The sequence below is a fragment of the Lissotriton vulgaris genome, chromosome 7 (assembly GCF_964263255.1).
Source record: "Lissotriton vulgaris chromosome 7, aLisVul1.2, whole genome shotgun sequence".
In the NCBI taxonomy this organism is placed as follows: domain Eukaryota; kingdom Metazoa; phylum Chordata; class Amphibia; order Caudata; family Salamandridae; genus Lissotriton; species Lissotriton vulgaris.
In genome coordinates this window covers 550,812,431-550,831,467 of record NC_141695.1, presented here as the reverse complement: position 1 = coordinate 550,831,467, position 19,037 = coordinate 550,812,431, and the positions used below count along the sequence as shown (strand labels likewise).

The window sequence follows — 19,037 nt, the reverse complement described above, 5'->3', positions numbered from 1 at the left end:
AAACTGGTTACTAATTTACTTTCATGTTTCCACAAGGAATCTTTTACTCCAACCATTTTTTGCATGCATTAAATCCTTTTTTCTAGAGTAAATGCAAAACTCTAACATCACATTTAAATCTGCTTAACAGACTTCCCAGTATATGGCAGAGTTGAGAAAAAATAGAGATCAATAATGAATACCCGCATTTTGAAGCACAATGTTCAACTGCCATGGTTCAGATCAAGTCTACAAAAACCTTGTAGTTATAACAATTCACTTCCTTTGGTCAGTCATTCCATTTCATACACATTTTTCAAAAATAATTCAAGCAGAGTGGATCTTTCTTAAAACACAGAATCTCAAACTAGACACAATATCCTGACCATGCTAGACATTTCATTCATATCATATGCTTCACCATATGAAGCCTTACAATTGCACACTACATGACCACTTCATACAGAAAAAAAAATCATGATACTACTCCAGCACCTCAAACTATGCCATGCAGCACAAACTCACCATCCTATTACAATACTTCTTCCTGTTGAGGTCTACCTTTTGACATCACCCAAAGGTGGAGCCATCTTTTAGAGCCCAGAAGACTGTTATACATGAAATCCTGGGGCTGGTGGGGCAGTTTTTACATCAGGCCTACTGACTGTTTTTAGCTCAGGCTACTGACAGTATTTAGTGGTCTTGTGTGCGTAAGACCTCATGGGTCAAACCATTAAAAATAAATTTGCAGATGGCTTAGAACCCGGAAAGTACTTAACACTGGTTTGTTTTAATGGGACTCCTGCTGCAAGAATGTTTTATTCAGTGGCTTGTTTTTTCATGCTCTCCTGGAGCATGGCTCCTTTACCGTCTTTTTGTCTGGCTGATTTGTGGCCTTCTACTGTTCACATTTAAAATAAACTACTTTTTAGGTCGAGCCTAGAGGCAGCACTCTGCAAGTTATGCTGTATTAGGGTATGCACTGGAAGCCCCGCCCACTCGCTGCCTATATTCGTCATTTTCTTGTGTCATTGATCTTCGTAAATGCTGGCTTCTGATTCATACATAGGCTTGTTACTCCCTCCTTGTTACCGCCCATAACGACTGGACCTTTTACTTGGCTCGTTAAACAGTGTGCGTCATCTAGTTGGTGAGCACTATTTTCTTTAATGGTCTTTCCCTATTCCACCCACACTGTTGTGGGTGGAATTGTGGTTACGTTTTAAGTGGACCGCGCTGCTTCGTTTTAATTTCACAGACCCGCTGCCTGCTTTTACATTGTGGTCACTTTTTTTTAAAATAATTTGGGCCGTGGTCTACTTTCACTTAGGCGGCCGCGTTGCTTTATTTGTTTAACTTACACATAAATAAGGACTCCTCTCTAAAGAGGACCTTTATTAATTTACAGTTTGTATGATCTCTGCGTATATTTGCATTGCCTTATTTTGTTTAAAGTCTGTATAAATACTTAAATTCCAGTTTACTTATTAAAATCAAGTTTTCCGTTTATTGAGGGGAGTGCTGCAGGCCTTGCTGGAGGTCTCTTGGAAGAGCTGTGGCTAGGCCGGGATTCTTGGACAGCCGGTGTGCTGCAAGGGAGGTTTTCTGTGGTGGGTTCAAGCACTCGAGCAGCAAGGGTGGAAGAGATCAAGAATGGCATGCATTGGTAGAGCAGTGTATGGGTGAACGAGTTTGTTTAAACACTTGACTAAGGGTTTTCTGAATTTGGCAAACTTGTTGGATGTTCTGCTGTTAGTACGGCAGCCAGTGAGGTCTTCTTCCCCTGCACACTAGTGTTGATTTTTTGTATGTTAAATCGGCAGGCCCCACAGAGAATTGTGGCAACTTTTTAAAAACCCAACCTTCTATCAACACAGTATAGCGTCAATGCAGTTTACAGTGTATATGGCAGAGTGGATGGGCAGCCGTGTTCCCTTGCTTTGCTATAACCACAATAAAAGGCACAACGTAGTAGAACGGCTACGCCTTTTAATCCGCCAATAACTAACCAAGCAGCAGAATGGGTCCTACCGCCCCCTTTTAACTTATTCAAGACTCTATGGAGGGGCCATTTCATGGTCCTGCAGCTGCCTGCGCTGTGCCGCGCGCAACTGGTCTGCATGTTTGTTTTTAGGTCGAGCCTAGCAGCAGCATGCAGGCGCTGCTCGGGCTGCGAGGTATGCTGTATTAGGGTATGCACTAGGTAGGGCCATTGATGTGGCCTAACTGCCAGAGCTGTCGACTTTGGAGCATCGGCTACACATCCTGTGATTCGGGGCAAATCACTTAACCTCCCCATGCCTACCAAAAAATGAATGTGTACTTGTGTAATGTAACTGGTGCTCATGTTAAGTGTGCCAATTCCTTCGGGTCCAGTTCTCGCTGTATAAAACTGCAAAAAGAACAAAAACATTTGCAATGCAAAAGGTCTTCTATTTAAATGAGTTTAAGCGATTGGCATTGTAAATCACAATGCCTTTTAATTATATTTTAAAAAACAAAACATAAATAAACGCGCATTGTCATTTACAATGCCAATTGCTCAAACCCGCGTAAATGCAAGACCTATTGCATTGAAAATGCTTGTTTCTTTAAGCCCTCCATGACAGTGCATGTGTTTTCTTGCCTTCCTGTGTGCTGCCCCTGCCCCCGGGAATGCCAGTCACCCATGCGCACTATGTTGCTCCCTTCTTTCTCTACTTGCTCTCTCTCGACTATGCTGTTTCTCCCTTTAAATACCCACCCACACCCCTTTTGCTCTATGTTCCTCTACGATTCTGTCCATTCTTTCCATGAGCCCATCTTTTTTTAATTAATATTAATATTATTTCCCTCCCTACCTATTAAAGCTCATCCGATTGTAGCCCCTGCCCTCTCCCTCTTAGTCCTTCCTCTCACGCCCCCCAAAAATAAAGCTTTGCTGCACTGTGACTCACTTGTAAGATTCCCTAGTTAGGATACATCAAAAAAAGATAATCTTTTTTAGATCTAGGACTTTCTAAGTAGTACGGTCGTCCTCACAATATCCAGGTAAGTGGAAAGATTTGGGGGTGACTATTTTAATTTATATGCTTCTTCTGTCCATAAACCTTAGTCACCCTAATCTTATCACTTATATGGATATTGTGAGGACGACCATACTACTTAGAAAGTCCTAGATCTAAAAAAAAAAAAAAAAAAAATGGCTTGCCCGTTTACCTTTCGACACTGACAAAGCCAATGCCACTAGCTTTCCATATACAGTGATGGCTTAAATGTGTTGAGATTTAATGTGTTTTTTCAAAGACATAAAGTTGTTCTTTGCCATGGACTAAAAGTGGTTGTGTGTAGCAGACAGACCAAGGGCATAAATATCATTAATAGATGTGAAAAGTGGCCTTTCATAACTCTAGAGACAACAACGGTTTTCAGACAAATCCACATCACGTATAGTGTGCGATCAAAGACAGAACTGGTGGTCAGTAGAGACTGTGGTGGTGCAGCAGGGAGGGAAATTAGTTCAGTTAAGTGTCAGAACTAAATTGTATCCATGCAGTAGCACAAATAAAACCAAGGGAGAACCAGCTTAAAACGAGGTGTCATTATATGCAGACAACAAACTACTATACTACAAGCACCCCAACACGTCTATGGAGATGGAAATGTTTGGTCTGGTCTTGAGGCGTTGATGGAATTGGGTGAAGTAATATGTATCCACTGTGACATGCATTCCAATGCAAGCTCGAAAAGGTGGATTGTTCCCTTTGGTTTTGGTCCTCTGGCACCTTTAAATACTTCAAAGCCCACGTATCTCATATTTTAGGGAAATAGGAGTAGGGTTCTAAGAACCTTGAGAGAGACCATAACAGGGAACAACAAATGCAGCCTGAATGGGATGGGTGACCTTGGGGAAACTATAGCCCATTGTATAATTTCCACTGTCTTCTGCCTATATTAAGCATTCTACTGTTCAAAGATCTGAATACCTCATTACTCAACTATATGTTGGGCGGTGAGGGGAGTCACCTGGTAGACTATGATAAGCTTCAGCCACTTGTAAAGAGTGAAATTCTGGCATGGCCCAATTTGGCATTATATCCACTCACTGCACTGCTGCAGTAAGCAGGTGAATGCGGGATGTATGAAGCATTGCTGTAAAGTGTCCCACAGACCAATGGGTTGCGGAGTGTGCAACTTCTAGGGATGTTTCTCTATCCAGAGTATTGTCACTCTCCTGCCCAAAAGGTTAATCAAGAGTAGTGTCACTCTCCTGCCCAGAAGGTTAAGACAGCAGAATGTTGCTGGACAACTGTTCATTGCAGAATAAATAATAGAACCCTATATTACCCGGCTCTGCAATGGAGTCATATAGTGGTCTCAAATGTCATGCATTAAACTAATAATGCCAGTTGAGAAGATGCAGAATTCTTTCAAATGAAGTATCTTTAAGTTAGGGGTGCCATACACATGAGCGGAGGCAAGGAACCATTACAGATCTGGGATGACAATTTTGGATGTAAAGTAGCAAAATTATAATTCTACATCGGACCTAAAGGGAAGGAAAACAGGAACAGGAAACTCACTGTTATATGTAGTGATAGAAAAGGCATGCAAGGACAAAGCATGCTATTTCTCTATAATACACTGCTGGTACCTCTGAAAAAGCCAGCAGAGGTCATTTAGACTAAATGATCAGCGGCATAAGGATATTACAGTAGCTGAATGGGGAAGATTAGACGCTTAAATCGGAAAGGTGTGCTAAAATGCCAGTTTCAGGTACATCCAAACTAATGACCTGCACTATCAATGTTAGACACTTTAACCCTTTTGAAAAAAAACTAATCTGGAAACAAGAAATGTTAATATGTTGCATCCTGAAGTATACTTTATTTTAAATTCCTTTCTCAGGGGTGAATTCTGAGTAAATGTATTTCTGTGATTAAGTTTTCATTATGAATAGAGGGCAGGGTTAGAGTTATTAATGCTAGGAATTCATTTGGCATACGGTTTATGGATTGGGATGAGTTGATTTATGAAAGGAAAGGTGAAACGTCTATATAAATGAAGTTTTAATTTAAAATATATCCAGGGTTTCCCTATAGCAGTTTTGTTATAAAATTCATTTCTATACTTTTGCCCCATTAAAGGACTCCAACTCAACGTAATTTCACAGATGTTGATTTTTTTTGGGGGGGGGGGGCGGTTTTTTATATTAAAAATTGTTTTTAACAAATATTAAATCAGTGTGCATGTACAACTACTAGTCCCAAATGCTGTCATGACTGCTCTATTGACAAGCTTGCAGAAATATGCTTCTAAATAGTATTAATTACTTAAAATATTAATGAATACAACTGCTTGGAGCGGGCGACATTTAGATAGGAAGCAGCACAATTATTTACGCAGATCAATAGCTTCCAAGTGCCTGTAATAAGTGATTGATTTGATGACTGCTGATAAACGTTAAATACATAGATCAGATACTTTTGTCAAGAAGCTTTCAAATCAACATTAACCAGACAAACAAACTAAAGTAAGCAATGAGCTATACAAGTAAGCAGAAGGTATTGTGCACATTCTGGTGCATTTTAAGGTCTGGATATACTTTTTCCAATCCAGTTTAAAGTACACGATAGTCAAGCTCTTACCGGTGTTTTCGTTTTAAAAACATTTTCAGCAAAACGCGACCATATGGCTTAACTAAATGGTTTTCCATTCCTTAAGAATCTCAAAAGACAAAGCGAAAACAAGCTGTCCAAGCGAAGTATCTTCAGACCAGGAAACAAATACAGTGTCTTACTAACTCGGAAGACAAAACTAGAACCATTTTATTTCCCAAAGTATAGCTATCTATGGCCAGTTGAGCTCACAAATACTACTACCACCTTTGTACAAATGCACTTACTGTAGGAAATAGTGCCTAGCCTTATTTAGGGTTTTTGTTTAAAATGTGTATGGTGTAGCATTCAAAAGTCCTATAGAACTCGTTCTGTAAAAAATAATTTTTAAACAAAATGTGAACTCCAAAGGTGGGGGGGGGGGGAGTTCTGACTTCAGAAGTAATATTAAAGGAATCAGTCTGTCAATATATCTTATGCATAAACTACAGGCTAAGTCAATCATGCACACCTCTTCATTAACGCAAATGCACATGCTTCAGAACCAACAAAAAAAAATACAAAAACAAACATATCTCTGTAGAGAACCCAACCTTAGTATCACATCGAAATGTGGATACACATTGTACAACAGTACATTACTCAGAAAAGCAAACTTTAAAAACAAAACAATACTCACATAAATCAGACCAGAGTAGTATCGGTCTTTCAAGTTATGCAACACAGAGGCTTCATTCAAGCATGTCAATTCTGCCATATCTTCAACTTTGGAGAATTTTGGAGGGTTCATTTTCTGAATATCATCCTTATTGACCATTGCCTTCTTTCCATTCTCAGCCAATTCGACCACGACTTCTTCCCCACGCTCCTCCTTGATGCTTGCAGCCTCAAAACCATGTCGTTCAGATGGGATCCACACCAGTTTCTTGGCCGTCCAGTCGGCTTGTGTGGCAGGGTTATATACTAAGTCACGATCCACAAATAGATACCGTTCTGGATCTTCTTGTCCAACCCGCTGTGCCATTGTTGCTGCAAATGCCCACTAAAAAGAACACCTAGTAAGAAAATGTGAAAATACATGATTTGGTAAAATGGCAAGAAACCTGTTAACAAGACAAACTCACTGATCAGTAGCATTTAATGATCTACGTTGCTAAAACATGAAATTGTTACTAAAACAAGGACCAGGATAAGATATCAAACGTTATCAGCTGTCAGGACTAACTGTGGACAATAAACAGCATCCAGAGTCACCATCACTTCACCTAACCACCATTCACTCAGTCTCCACTATGCAACCCCATATCTCCCAGTGCTCACTGTACTTCCTACCTTCTCTCCCATGGACTCCTACCTTCTCTCCAATGGACTCCTGCCTTTCTTAGAACCCCATTCTCTCCTATCATCCCCTCTCCACAAAACATAACACATTAGCATACTCTTGCTACATAGCTTTCTTATCAGAAAAAGGCTCAGACGCGATTTTGGTGTTACTTTTCCCCGCAATGGTATGACAAAGACTTTAGTAGCGTTGGGGTTTTATTTACTATACTTTGAGGTACAACACAGAAAACAGACACTACTGTGCTGAAAAGGAATAATTATCTGCTAAGAATAAGTGTGGTCTTGGACACTAAGCCTTATTTTTCAAAAGAGCACTAATATTTCAGGCGTACCTGCCATGAATATCTGAGCCAGGTTTAGGCTATAAAAATAACTATTAAAAAATCCAAATAAAATGCTTTCTATGACTAAGGAGAAGAAAATTTTTAATGGTGTAGTTTAAGTAGTCGTGAACTAGCTATCAACATTCTGGACAGTCTCTCAACAAATATCGATATAAAACCATTATACAACAAAATGACCAAAATATAAGTGTGGGGATGGGGATCAACACGGAGAGGGGCAGATGGGACAGGGCAAGCAAGCAACAATGCAAAGCAGAAGGGACAATGATGGCCTGAAAACACATGCATGTTTGTGGATTGCTACAAATAAAATGTAAAAAGTAGCACCGAAAGAGTGAGCAGTGCAGGGCCGTTAAGCAAGGAAGCAGTACTTGGGCCACGCTCATGGGAAGGGAAGTAACTCTGAAAGACCAAACAGTGCAAGGCCACTGGGCAAGGAATCAGTACTTGAGCCACGCTCAAGGGGAGGGAAACAGCACTCTAAGAGGAAGTGAAGCTGGCATGCACTGAACAAAGAAACGAGGAAATAAGAGTGACAATCAAGTCAACCAATGGTAAACAAAGGGCAGGCTCCCAGCCCCCTGCAAGTAACTAAAATATTTTGCAAGCAACAGTTTACTACTTTATCGTTTAAGAGGTCTCCATGGAATGGACGTTTTCGCTAAAAGTATTGATACAATGTGTTAGAGGCTTTGTTCTAAAACCAGAGATCCAGACCTTTCACAAACTGAAGTACTTCTAACGAGGTAGTTATGATAACAAAAATGTTGTTTATTTAAAAAGTGGACTAAAAGTTCTCTCTCAAATGCTGCGTTACTTGATCAAAGGATGTTTCTTGATTAATCTTCAGATGGACACTGCATAGTAGCAACCATGCTCTGACGGAGTAAAGTCATAAAACAAAGCATGTATGACTTCCATGAAATGCTGCCCCTGTCCCTTTTTCAAACCAACTGTTTACAGTTCATGGTAAACACCCGAGCACCAACTTCTGCTAAGATGATAAAGATACAGGAGCAGATTGTCCTACAGGGTGCATCTAGCCCGCTACACTTAAACATCACTAATGTGGTTCAATGTTTGATTAAGAACATCTTGATGAAAGAATTCTGGTTAAAATGCAGCCCTGACTTTTTTGGGGCTTAACCACCTTTACCCAGAAGCAAAAAAGAAAACAAAAACAAAAAGAACACTCCCTCAATAGCTGCCACATTATTTTAAACCTCTGTTTTCCCGTAACATTAGAGTCACCACTGTATCAAATACATTTGACAAAATTAACATACATGCTGCCAAAAGAGGAGGTAAAAGAATAAAATAAAACTGGATCTAAAACATTCTCAAACATCGAGTTTTACATTTAGCAATAAAACATTAGGCAATGTATGGTTAGTCCCAAGATTAAAGAATTAATCAAGCAAAATAGAATTATAATGCATCTCACATTTATAGTATGTTTCTCCAATAGTATACTAATTTTTGACAAATAACTTACTCACCCCTGCCCTTTTCTTACTCAGCTGTAAGTTAGATCTGAATTTTTAAGTTTAACCTACAGTTTTGTCTGTCTGTTGTCGAAAGACCTTTTGGTACACACTAAAAACTTAGGGTAAGCTTAGTGCCAGCCTATTTCTTACCATTGGTTGGCATTTTTGTCATGCTTGTCTGCTTGCTTCTTATTCAATGACTGTACTTCCTCCTCATGCAGTTTCTCTCTCCCCTGGAGCATAGATTATGCCATTACTTGCATTCATGTAACTACTTTTCTATCAGACCTCCATAGGAGTACATGTGTTTTCTTGCTCTCTCTCTCTCTCATGTGCTGCATCCCCATCTCAAATGCACTCCATCAAGCACTCGGTGTTGCTCCCTTCTGCCCCACCCTGAATTGTCCATTGTTTCCCCACTTGCTTTCGACCTGGAGTACTGCTTTCCTCCACCCCAAGAGCTCCATTACGCGCCCTCTTCATTGGGACCCGGCTTATTGCATTCACACCTTAGCATTTTTTTAAACCCTCTTCCTGCCTCAAGCTTGATGGCTACATCACCTCCTACATCCCTCTCCTCTCTCCTAGAAATATATATTTTAAAAATTATTTTTAGAGGGCTAAACAGCTGGCGTTTGCTACCAAGGCATGAAGGCCTTCGGGGAGCTCACACAATGGCAGGGTTACAGTTTGATACGCCTATCAATACCAGGATATTAAATGTGGTGAAGATGGACTGACGATGGGACAGTCTGCATGAAGAAGCTACTGTGGTGAAGTGTTATGCCTATTTTGAGGCTTGTTGGCGCCACACCTCCTGCATTAAATGAAGTGGCTTCATATAAAAGTACTTAACTCCGTCCACAGGAGAGGCGCTAAAACTATGGTTGCTCAGCTGGGCAAAGGCACTGCTAAATTAGGCTTCAATTAACCATTGACACTTCATGTGAACATCATGATCCCAGTAAAGGTACTGGCTGACTGCACATCCAAAATTATCTGATAATAACTGTAGATGAACATCGAGTTGTGTTTTTCCCTGGAAAGAAGTATTGCTTAACTTATGCAGGCTCTTCCTTACAGTTGAGGATCTCTTTTTAAGCTAATAATTTTGCAATTACAAACTTAAGTACCAAGAAGGCATTTTAGGATTGTCACATGGGTGACTAAAACCCTATGTTGATGGTGATATGGCTTTGCTCAACATGCAACCTAAAGAGCTTGAAAAGTTTTTTTTTTTATCCATTTGGGAATTTTGTATTGAAGTACATACCACCTTGCTGCAGACTCAGTATTTTGCAGGTAGTCAGCAAGAGTATGGATATTTTCTATTATTAATTGGAATGAGGCCACATTTTTTAACTGTATTCAGGACACCATATTAGGATATATACCCTTTCAGTGATCTGACACACCAAAGTACATGTCACAAAAAGTAAAAGAATACTGGTACTTCTTATCTAAGGGCATATGTCATTTGGAAAGGTAAGAACAGAAACTGATTTCTTAACTGAAAAGGCCATAACTCACCGAAGTGAAATGCTTCAACATCGGGCCCTTTCTCAATGTGGTGACACAGGTACATAGAGGGGGCTCCAATAGGTGGATTGTAGAGGAATGGACAGAATACCTTTCTGCTATGCAAAGCCCTATGGGACCAGTGACTAAGTTTGATAATGAAAAGGGAGGTGGAGTGGGAGCGGTTGGAGGGGGTGTGATGGGGACCTATGCAACCAGTATCGCTTTCTATCAAATGATTGCAAACTATGTGCCTGGAGAACCGAGTCATGCAGGATTTCAGTTTTTGCCAACATAATTTAGCTCACTCTTTCTGGCCCTAAAAGGTCCGACCATTTATCAGGTTTGGGTGTTCTCCTAACACCTTAACAGGATGCCTATCCCGGGCATATGTGAAGCCAAATTCTGTCAGTCCTGAAAGGGCATATATCGCTACATCTTTCCTATTTGTGCAGGCTGAATTGGCCCTTTTGACTGGTCTATGGCTAACTTGTCCTCGCTCGGACACATGATACTGGGTGGCCCTGTGGTTGGGCACACCAGTTTAAGAAGAATATTCACAGGTCCACCGAAAAGCCTACAATCCACGGGAAGGTGAAATATGCCTTAAAAGGAAAAAAATGAACGGGACTTATCTAAACAATGCTAATTAGAGGGCTAAAGTAAGCACAACAAGGTTTATAAGAAGGCTCATTCTAACTATGCTTAAATCTGTGCACAACATATCTCTTCAGTGAGATCTACCAAGTTTAAACCAGAGTTTGTTCCATCAATTCCTCTTTTTGGTAGCGCTGTGATTATTTATTTATTTTTATCTCAAGTGAGAGTGACCTGTGATCGACGTGCTGTGGAGGACTAGTGTTGCCCATTTTAGAACGTACTTTAAGGGGAATTTAACATCCTCCCTCCCAATGGTGTTGTCCTGGAAGAATGTAGGATAAGGAGAGGCAAATGTACTTTAAAATACATATCCCAACCTAAACTTTCCAACAGACTAGTAGCCCTGAAAGAGAGAGTGTTGCATTTTCACAAAAAGTGATTATATAGGGTATTGCCATGTATGACTTGAAGGACAATGGGGTGCTAGAAAGAGTGCTGGACATTCTTCATCCGGTTTTCAGCAGATTCCTAAGAGTGCTAGACATACTTCATCGAGTTTTCAGCTGATTCTTAAAAGTGCTGGAGATACTTCACCCAGTTTTCAGCTGATTCGTTCAGGAATGGCCTTCCTTCAGATTTAAGGCTGCACTGGCAAAACATTGGTGAGGAGTACCTCTGTAGTATCTTAATGCATCACTGGCGTCATTTGACTTCCAAGTTTCATCGGTACTCTGTATTTATACAACACTAACCTAGCCAAAAAAGCAGCGGAGAGCTGTACAAGCCCAAAGGAATGCATACATTGATAGAAGAGGTAGCCAAATTATCCGTGCAATGTGATGTAGGGTTTTTAAAGAGCTGTGTCTTCAACTTTCCCCAAATGGAACAGTGTTGTGGTAGTCCTTTTGGGTTGTTGTTCCAAATCCCGGGTGCCTAGATAGAAAAGGCCTTCTGTCTTGGGTTTTTTCAGTTTTTACCCTTCGTAGTCTCCAGCCTGATGGTCTGGCTGCCGGTGTGCCAAGTGCCACAAGACGCTTGCCCGTAAGATAAGTGGGGGTATTGATTATGAAGGGTTTGTAAACAATGCAACTAGTTTTGAAGAGGGCGCAGGCCGTCAAGAGGAGCGAATGAAGTTCCATCAGTTGAGGGGTGGGGACTGCATTGCTGATCTGGTCACATTTCTTCCGGACCTCACTGAGAAGTGTTGTATTGTGTGCAAGTGCAGAGTCTAATGGGCCATGGGCTATGGAGTTACCACTATCCAATGTGAGAGTACAAAGGCTTGAACTGCATTTCTTGAAGTTGTTTTCTGTAAAAAAACAATTTCATTTTCTTTAGAAGAGAGAGCTGGTACCAAGCAGTCTTTGCTGGGGGGGGGGTTTGGGAAGGGGTGGGGGTAGATGAGTTTCTGGAGAGTTGTGTTGGTGTCCCAGGTGAATCTAAGTGACTTGACCTTCGATGAAAGTTGGAGCTGAAAGCCATCAAGGTTAATAACAGAGACAAATTTGTCCTACGTCTTGCTTGCTGTTCTTGGACAAAAACAGGAATTCTGGTTTGGTTGCTTTGAGCTTCAGATAGGAGCTGAATATCCAGGTCTCGGAGGTGCAGGCTGTGTCTGAGGAATTAGATGTCTGGAGCACAGAAGATTTTCAGGCAGAGTTGTCTCTCATTGGTATACTGGTGAATCTTGAAGCTGTTACCGATGAGTAGAATCCTAAGAGGCTCTACGAAGAGGCTGAAGATGACAGGAGACAGTATGGAAACCTGGGGGTCTCCGCAGGCGATAGGATCTTTTGGGACCTAACAGTGCACTGGGCTAGAACACTTTGTTTGATCTTTTATGATGTTTATAAAAATGTTATACTTTTTTTTCATTAATATAGTAATGTTGCACCTTGGGGGTGAATCAAAGATATCAATGTATCTTTAATCAGCGGGTATCAATGGGGTTTATGATTGTTACCACTTAACACCAAAGTACATAATGAAGTAGGTGTGGTGACAACTGTAACAAACTAGCGGAATGAAGCAGTCAACTCTATAAAAGAAAAAAATAGCTCAGAACGAAATTCCTCCCACAGCAAAAATCAAGTTGTAGATGCTTTTAGTTTCAGTAGAACAAATAATAATGGTTCTGTCGGACCGAAATACACAATGATATAGTATTTCCTATGTGTTACTTAAGACATCCGTCCCTGTAAGGGTACAAAGATAGAGGTACCTATACCAATATATACAAAGCACACTGACCACAATGAAAATTAAAGTAAAGTTTTAGTCATATACTTTAAAACCTTAGTTTTGCTGTCCAAACAAACATAAAACATATAGACCACATACATTTTGTGCAGGACTGATATACATTAAAATTAATATACATAAATGTTAATTCACAGAATTATTAGCAAAGTCAACTATATACGCAATAATCCAATAGGTACATCAATTAATTCTTGGTTCCTAGTAGATTTTGTATAGTTGATTCATGAAAGAGAGAAATACGTCGACGTTTCGACCCTGGGGGACGATGCGCTGGTTGTGCGCATCAGAGGCGGGTCTTCATCAGGACTGTGCAGTTGTGGGACAGCCTTTAACGAACCTCGGCTCCTCTTGGATACCTGGTCCTGTAAGGGTAGTATTGCTGGTCAGCCGACTCAGCCAATATCAAGATAGTCCTTAGATCTCTGTAATAGTTAATTATACAGCTCGGTAGGATGAGTAAGGCGTTGTTTCCTCGATTTAGAAACAGGTTGACGGCATCTATCTCCTTCGCTTTAACCCGAGTGAATGCCATTCACCCGGTTAAAGGCTGTCCCTATTGGTATAGGTACCACTATCTTTGTACCCTTACAGGGACGGATGTCTTAAGTAACACATAGGAAATACTATATCATTGTGTATTTCGGTCCGACAGAACCATTATTATTTGTTCTATTACCCACCCAGGTTCTGAGGGTTACAAGGTCACCCCATTACATGTAAGGGCTGAGTTTCAGTAGGGCAGACTATGACATGGTCAAAAAAATAGTGTTCAGTAAACGTGAAAGTGGTCTCTGAAAACAGGAAAGCCTTCAATTTGAATGCAGCACTATATGAATGATCCCCCATTGAGGAAAGATGTCTCCTTATGTAGCGTGAGGAGCTACAGGACAATAATTATTTGCCACCTCACAAAAAGTGTCACCCAGTGTAAACCACTTAATCTCTGTGAGCCAATGTTACTTATCAACAGGCTGAACCTTAAAAACTGGACATTTCTGTTCAACCCGAGTACACCTACAAGTGATTACGTTTACACAGATGCCTTGCAGAAAGTGTTCACATAATACACAACGATAACCTTTAAGCCAGACCTGGTCTGCAAATTGTCATGGCTCGCAACAGTTTAACACTTGTTACACCATGATCTATGGAATCCATCCCCCAATGATACATTTCACTAGAACATGCTCTACGAATCCATCAGCCCAAACAAAGTCATTTTTGTCAAGTTTTATGAGAAACCCCAACTAAGATAGCACTGCTTAGATTCGTGCATTTGGGTAACTAAGAAACTATGCCATGACTCAATATGTATAATATTGGTTTTCTTTGACTGATTTCACCATTACTTATGTTGTAAAGCATTCCAATACCCTCCAGTCTGGCTAGCGCTATATAATAATAATAAAATAAATAAATGAATAAATGAAATAAATATGTTGTCAACAGACTAACTCGAAGTACTCCCAGGCCGATCTAGTTTGCAGGGTTAATTGGAATTGGCCATAAATCAGTAATTTAGACAACTGATGGGTATACAAATGTAAGAAGTTAAGACCGAAGCCTACATTGAGCTGCACATGATGACTAATGGGGAAAATGTCCTGTCATTTAGAATTTGGCATTCATTTACATCACACGCCTTAAATTAACGATGGGAAAACCACAAGTGCTTTTAGCTTGAACTGATCGATAGGGAAATGGCCTGCTGATATGAAGTACAATACAAGTACAACATTACTGACATGAAAACCCTATAAATGAGATTAGCCTAATCACTATATAAAACGGATGTGACACACGGGCTAAACAATTCCACTCATCTCAGCTACGTGCAAACGGCGCAGCTGTCATCGTACTTCTCGCGCACTGCTGGGTTTCCCCAAGTTTATCTGATCACTGTCCCATCACAGCCCACAAAACGTTCACCCGCCAAAGGAGTATTTTGTTTCCAGTTACAATCATGACACGTCTTTTTTTCTGCTTAACTAAATCACGTAGGTCACGGCAAAAAAAGTAAATGTAAACGTTAACCAGGCGTTCGCCATGCACATGTAATATATTAGACATTATCGTGAAATCTTCACCATGATGCTGAGCTCGAGCCAGACAGACAAGAAAAAAAGAAATACATCCCGAATCTAGACACCCACGCAACAAGCGAGGGTGTGCAGTGTATTAGGACAAAGGCTGCCTTTTCAATCAATCCAGCGAAGCATGAACCTAGAGTGTCCCCACAGCCCGGTTAAGCAGCGCCAAAGAAGCGCTGAGGTCGCCGCGTGATTCCCGGCCAGTCACATTACCGAGGGCGGAGGCTGGAGGCGGCAGGGGGGCTCCTGTGGCCGTAGCCGGGTGTCCTGCTCCTTTTATTCAGAAATGTCCCAACAGCTGGAGGATCCGACGTGCCTGAAGCGGGGATGCTGCCTGTGATGAGCAGACCTTCAGTAGAGCAGGCTCTTTTGTTTCACCCGGGGAGGGAAAGGAGAAAGTGTTGCCGAGAGGGGGCCCCGCCCACCGAGACACAGATACCAGAGAGGGGGGAATTCAGAGGAGGGAATGGGGCGCGTTTGCCGCCCACCCAGACACAAATACCATAGAGGAGGGAGTGGAGGAAGCACGTTTACCAGCCCCTCCCCTGCAATTCTGGAGCTCTGGACAGGCGTGCAACTTCACACCACCCACCGATTCGCGGGATAAGACTCCTACTTCGTGGCCAGGCTCACGGAACAGAAGCTAGACCCGTCCAGCCGTCTCCTCTCCAAGCCTCTGCCCTTACGTACGAGATGACACCCTTAATCTTGATTTCTCTGCTATTTCTGGTGCCAGAAAGCTCAACGAATGAAGCTTGTACATCTCATTCTCTACCAAGAGTTACTTTTCGTGGTAGGCCGACCACCGTGTAATTAATTAATGATATTCTGACTTAGCCCACTCTCTCTTCCATCCATATCCAGGCTCTTTGAGCCTCTTTGGGACTTGTGCTAAAAAGCAAGACGACTTTTAGCCATCCTTCTTTGGACTGTCGCCAACGTATCAACAACGTTTCGAAAATGTGGTTTCAAGCGCAGGGTGAACTTCCTTGAACTGGACACAAATAGCAGGCTCCACTCCACACAGATACTTCATAAGAAGCTCTCGCTGCGCATGGCTCCCAAAGCTACACAAAATACTCCTTGGCATACCCCCACGCCCAAATCTGCCCACAAATACTCCCAAAAGCGGTACAAAAGGGGGTGGTGATGGACGGATGGATGTGAGTGTTTGATTGGTTCAGATGCTCCGTCCATCACCACCCCCTTTTGTACCGCTTTTGGCTGCCATAAGTGTGGCAGGGTATGCTCAGACGTGAGTCCCTTGCTCACTGGATTCAAGCAAGCCGGGCTGAAGACGGCTGGAAAGCCAGAAACCGGTCCTCGGAAGCTTGTTTCCGGTCCAGGGAAGGCATGGCTTGGCAGTTTGGGCTGGACTGTTCCCATGAGGCACAGGGTCAGACTGATTTGCATATAGCCATGTCTGAACTGGGGTGGCAGAGTGGGCTAAACAACAGTGATGGATCAAACCCAGATATTTTGACTGGGTGTGAGTGTGTGATTGGTTCAGATGCTCCGTCCATCACCACCCCCCTTTTGTACCACAAATACTCCCACGCTGCTCTGCAAAAGATGCCTACACAACACTCCAGACCACAAAAGTTGCAAACACATGCTCCAGTACCTGGACTTTAAAGCTACATCTAGGCCCCAAGCAGCACACAAATAACGGGCTCACATTTTACACACAAATACTCAAGGCCCCAAACGCTGCACACTAAAAATACTCAAGGCCCCAAACGCTGCACACTAAAAATACTCAAGGCCCCAAACGCTGCACACTAAAAATACTCAAGGCCCCAAACGCTGCACACTAAAACGCCGTGATTTGCCCCCTAAAACTAACATACAAATACTCCTGCTGTAGCCTTGTGAGCTGCATACAGAATCAAAGGACTAGGTCGCTGAACTTTGAGAAAAATACTCTAGGTATAGCCCTCACACCTGCCCACAAATACTTCAAGATTTGACCCAAGTGATATACGCAAACTCTCCAATACCTGCACGCCAGAGAAGCACACAATTACTCCAAGCTGCACACATATGCTCCAGGTGTAACCCTTAGAAATGCACACAACTTCTTCAGCGCCTGGCTCCCCCGGATGTACGCATAGTTCAGGTGTTCCCTAAAGCCACATGCCCAAAACTGACGGATAACCAATATGGTGCTATACTACTTTATAGCCACACACAATTTTACCCAAAATTAGATCAGCGTAACCAGTATTCCCAGCTACGATATCGCCATTCTAAGCCATCTCCAACTGAGCGTCTTATTTAGGACTATTGTGCACCATGTTAATATTTCACAAACTGCACTCCGTATAAATGCGTGTCCCTTAACCCAACCTAAAGAAATATCACCAACACCTAATAGACACTACTCTCAAAAATGAGAATGGGATTTTTGTTTTTACTGATATTGCGTCCATGAATAGTTTTTCCCTCTCGATGGAACCGCTCCAAGATGATAGATGCACCTTTTAAGCAATGGCTACTAGAAACTACGCCCTCAAAACTCCACTTTGCACAAATACCCTGAGTTGGACATCGGTCTCAACAATTAGAAAAAGTGGTATTACTCAAGCCCTCCTGCGAGAGAAAATGTCAATAAATTATCTATCGCTCAGCATGGGTTGGAAAAATAAAAGACACTGGAGAGTTTGACTGGTAGTGAAGGGTCGGAGGAATTATACCAAAAATATGAAAAACGTGTCATCCATACCAGGAGGATATACTGGAGATAAACCATGCATAAAGCAAGCACCCACACGTAATTGGGGGAGTGGAGGCAGTGGCGCACAAGACTGGAGGGTAGGCAGAACGAGGGGATGCGGTGCCAACATCTACAGGATACGAGGCCCATCAAGTGAATGGACAGCACAACCAAAAATCCGTGCAATGGGAGTGACTGGAGGACAACTGAGCATAACCACAAAGCAGGTAACGGGACTCAAGAGCACAACAGGTCGTGAGGGCACAGAGAGCACAATTTGACTTAAAAGGGCACCAACCTTCTGGGCAGGAAGTAACCAGAAAAGAATATAGCATTGCAAAACAGAGATGAAAGTAGAGTGCAGCAGCAATTGGGCACCTAGGGCCAAAGACTAAGGGCAGCCAGGCTCATAAATCATGGGGCTTGGCGGGGCCGAGGAGCTTAGAATATAACACCGCAGAGAACCACCCCACATACCACTGCAACCGCAGTGTTATCTTTCGGTAGTCTCGGTCGGAAAGGGAGGCCGCGGCTTCCCGTTTCCAGGGACTGTACGTGGGACTCGCTGGGGACGCCTGGTCCTCCCTCAATGACAGAAGAGCTTCTGGCACATTATGTACCTGATGCGCGCCCCGCCTTCCGTCTGCTGACGAGCTCCTCCTGACTCTTCACCGGGTGGCTTCTGCCTATCCGTCCAGAGAACGGCGTCCGAGCCCGAGGCAGCCGCAAGACCCCTGAGATCAGGACCAGAGATGGCGAGCAGGCTGACTTCCGTCGACGAGCGCCACCCGGTCTGTACGCAGTGTCACCACCGCGTCGCTTCCTGTGCCCCCCTCCTAGTGCTTAAGTGGGATGAAAAGGTGGGGGACTACAAGGGGGTGTGGTCATGGAACGTAACTAAGAATCCTATAAAAAGGGGTGGGCCTGTAACTAAGGGCGGGGCCTAATACACGTGGACCGTGCTCTATGCCGGAGGAAATCTTAAATTGACATTTTGTTTATTAAATAAATCATTAAAATGGACAAGCAGAAAACTATTTGTTAAACGGTTAACACGGGACTATTTTTGGGGGCCAATACCAATAATATTTCTTGCAAGT

The 19,037-nt window shown here is 42.4% G+C and overlaps 1 protein-coding gene across 7 annotated transcripts in view; it reads right to left on the bottom strand.

Moving 5' to 3' along the window:
* The window catches only part of MYH10 (myosin heavy chain 10), a 1,221,191-nt gene extending 1,202,475 nt beyond the window's left edge, over nt 1-18,716 (bottom strand). For 4 of the 7 annotated variants that reach the window (XM_086930637.1, XM_086930640.1, XM_086930641.1 and 1 more), the window contains exons 1-2: nt 18,558-18,716; nt 6,256-6,631 (exon numbers count right to left, since the gene is read on the bottom strand). In XM_086930637.1, the coding sequence (XP_086786763.1) occupies nt 6,256-6,600 (345 nt within the window). In that variant the 5' untranslated portion in view covers nt 6,601-6,631; nt 18,558-18,716. Of the gene's footprint in view, nt 1-6,255; nt 6,632-15,434; nt 15,562-18,557 lie in introns of those variants that run through there. The other 3 variants (XM_086930638.1, XM_086930643.1, XM_086930639.1) reach the window with 2 other exon arrangements.
* Between the last annotated feature and the right edge of the window lie 321 nt (nt 18,717-19,037).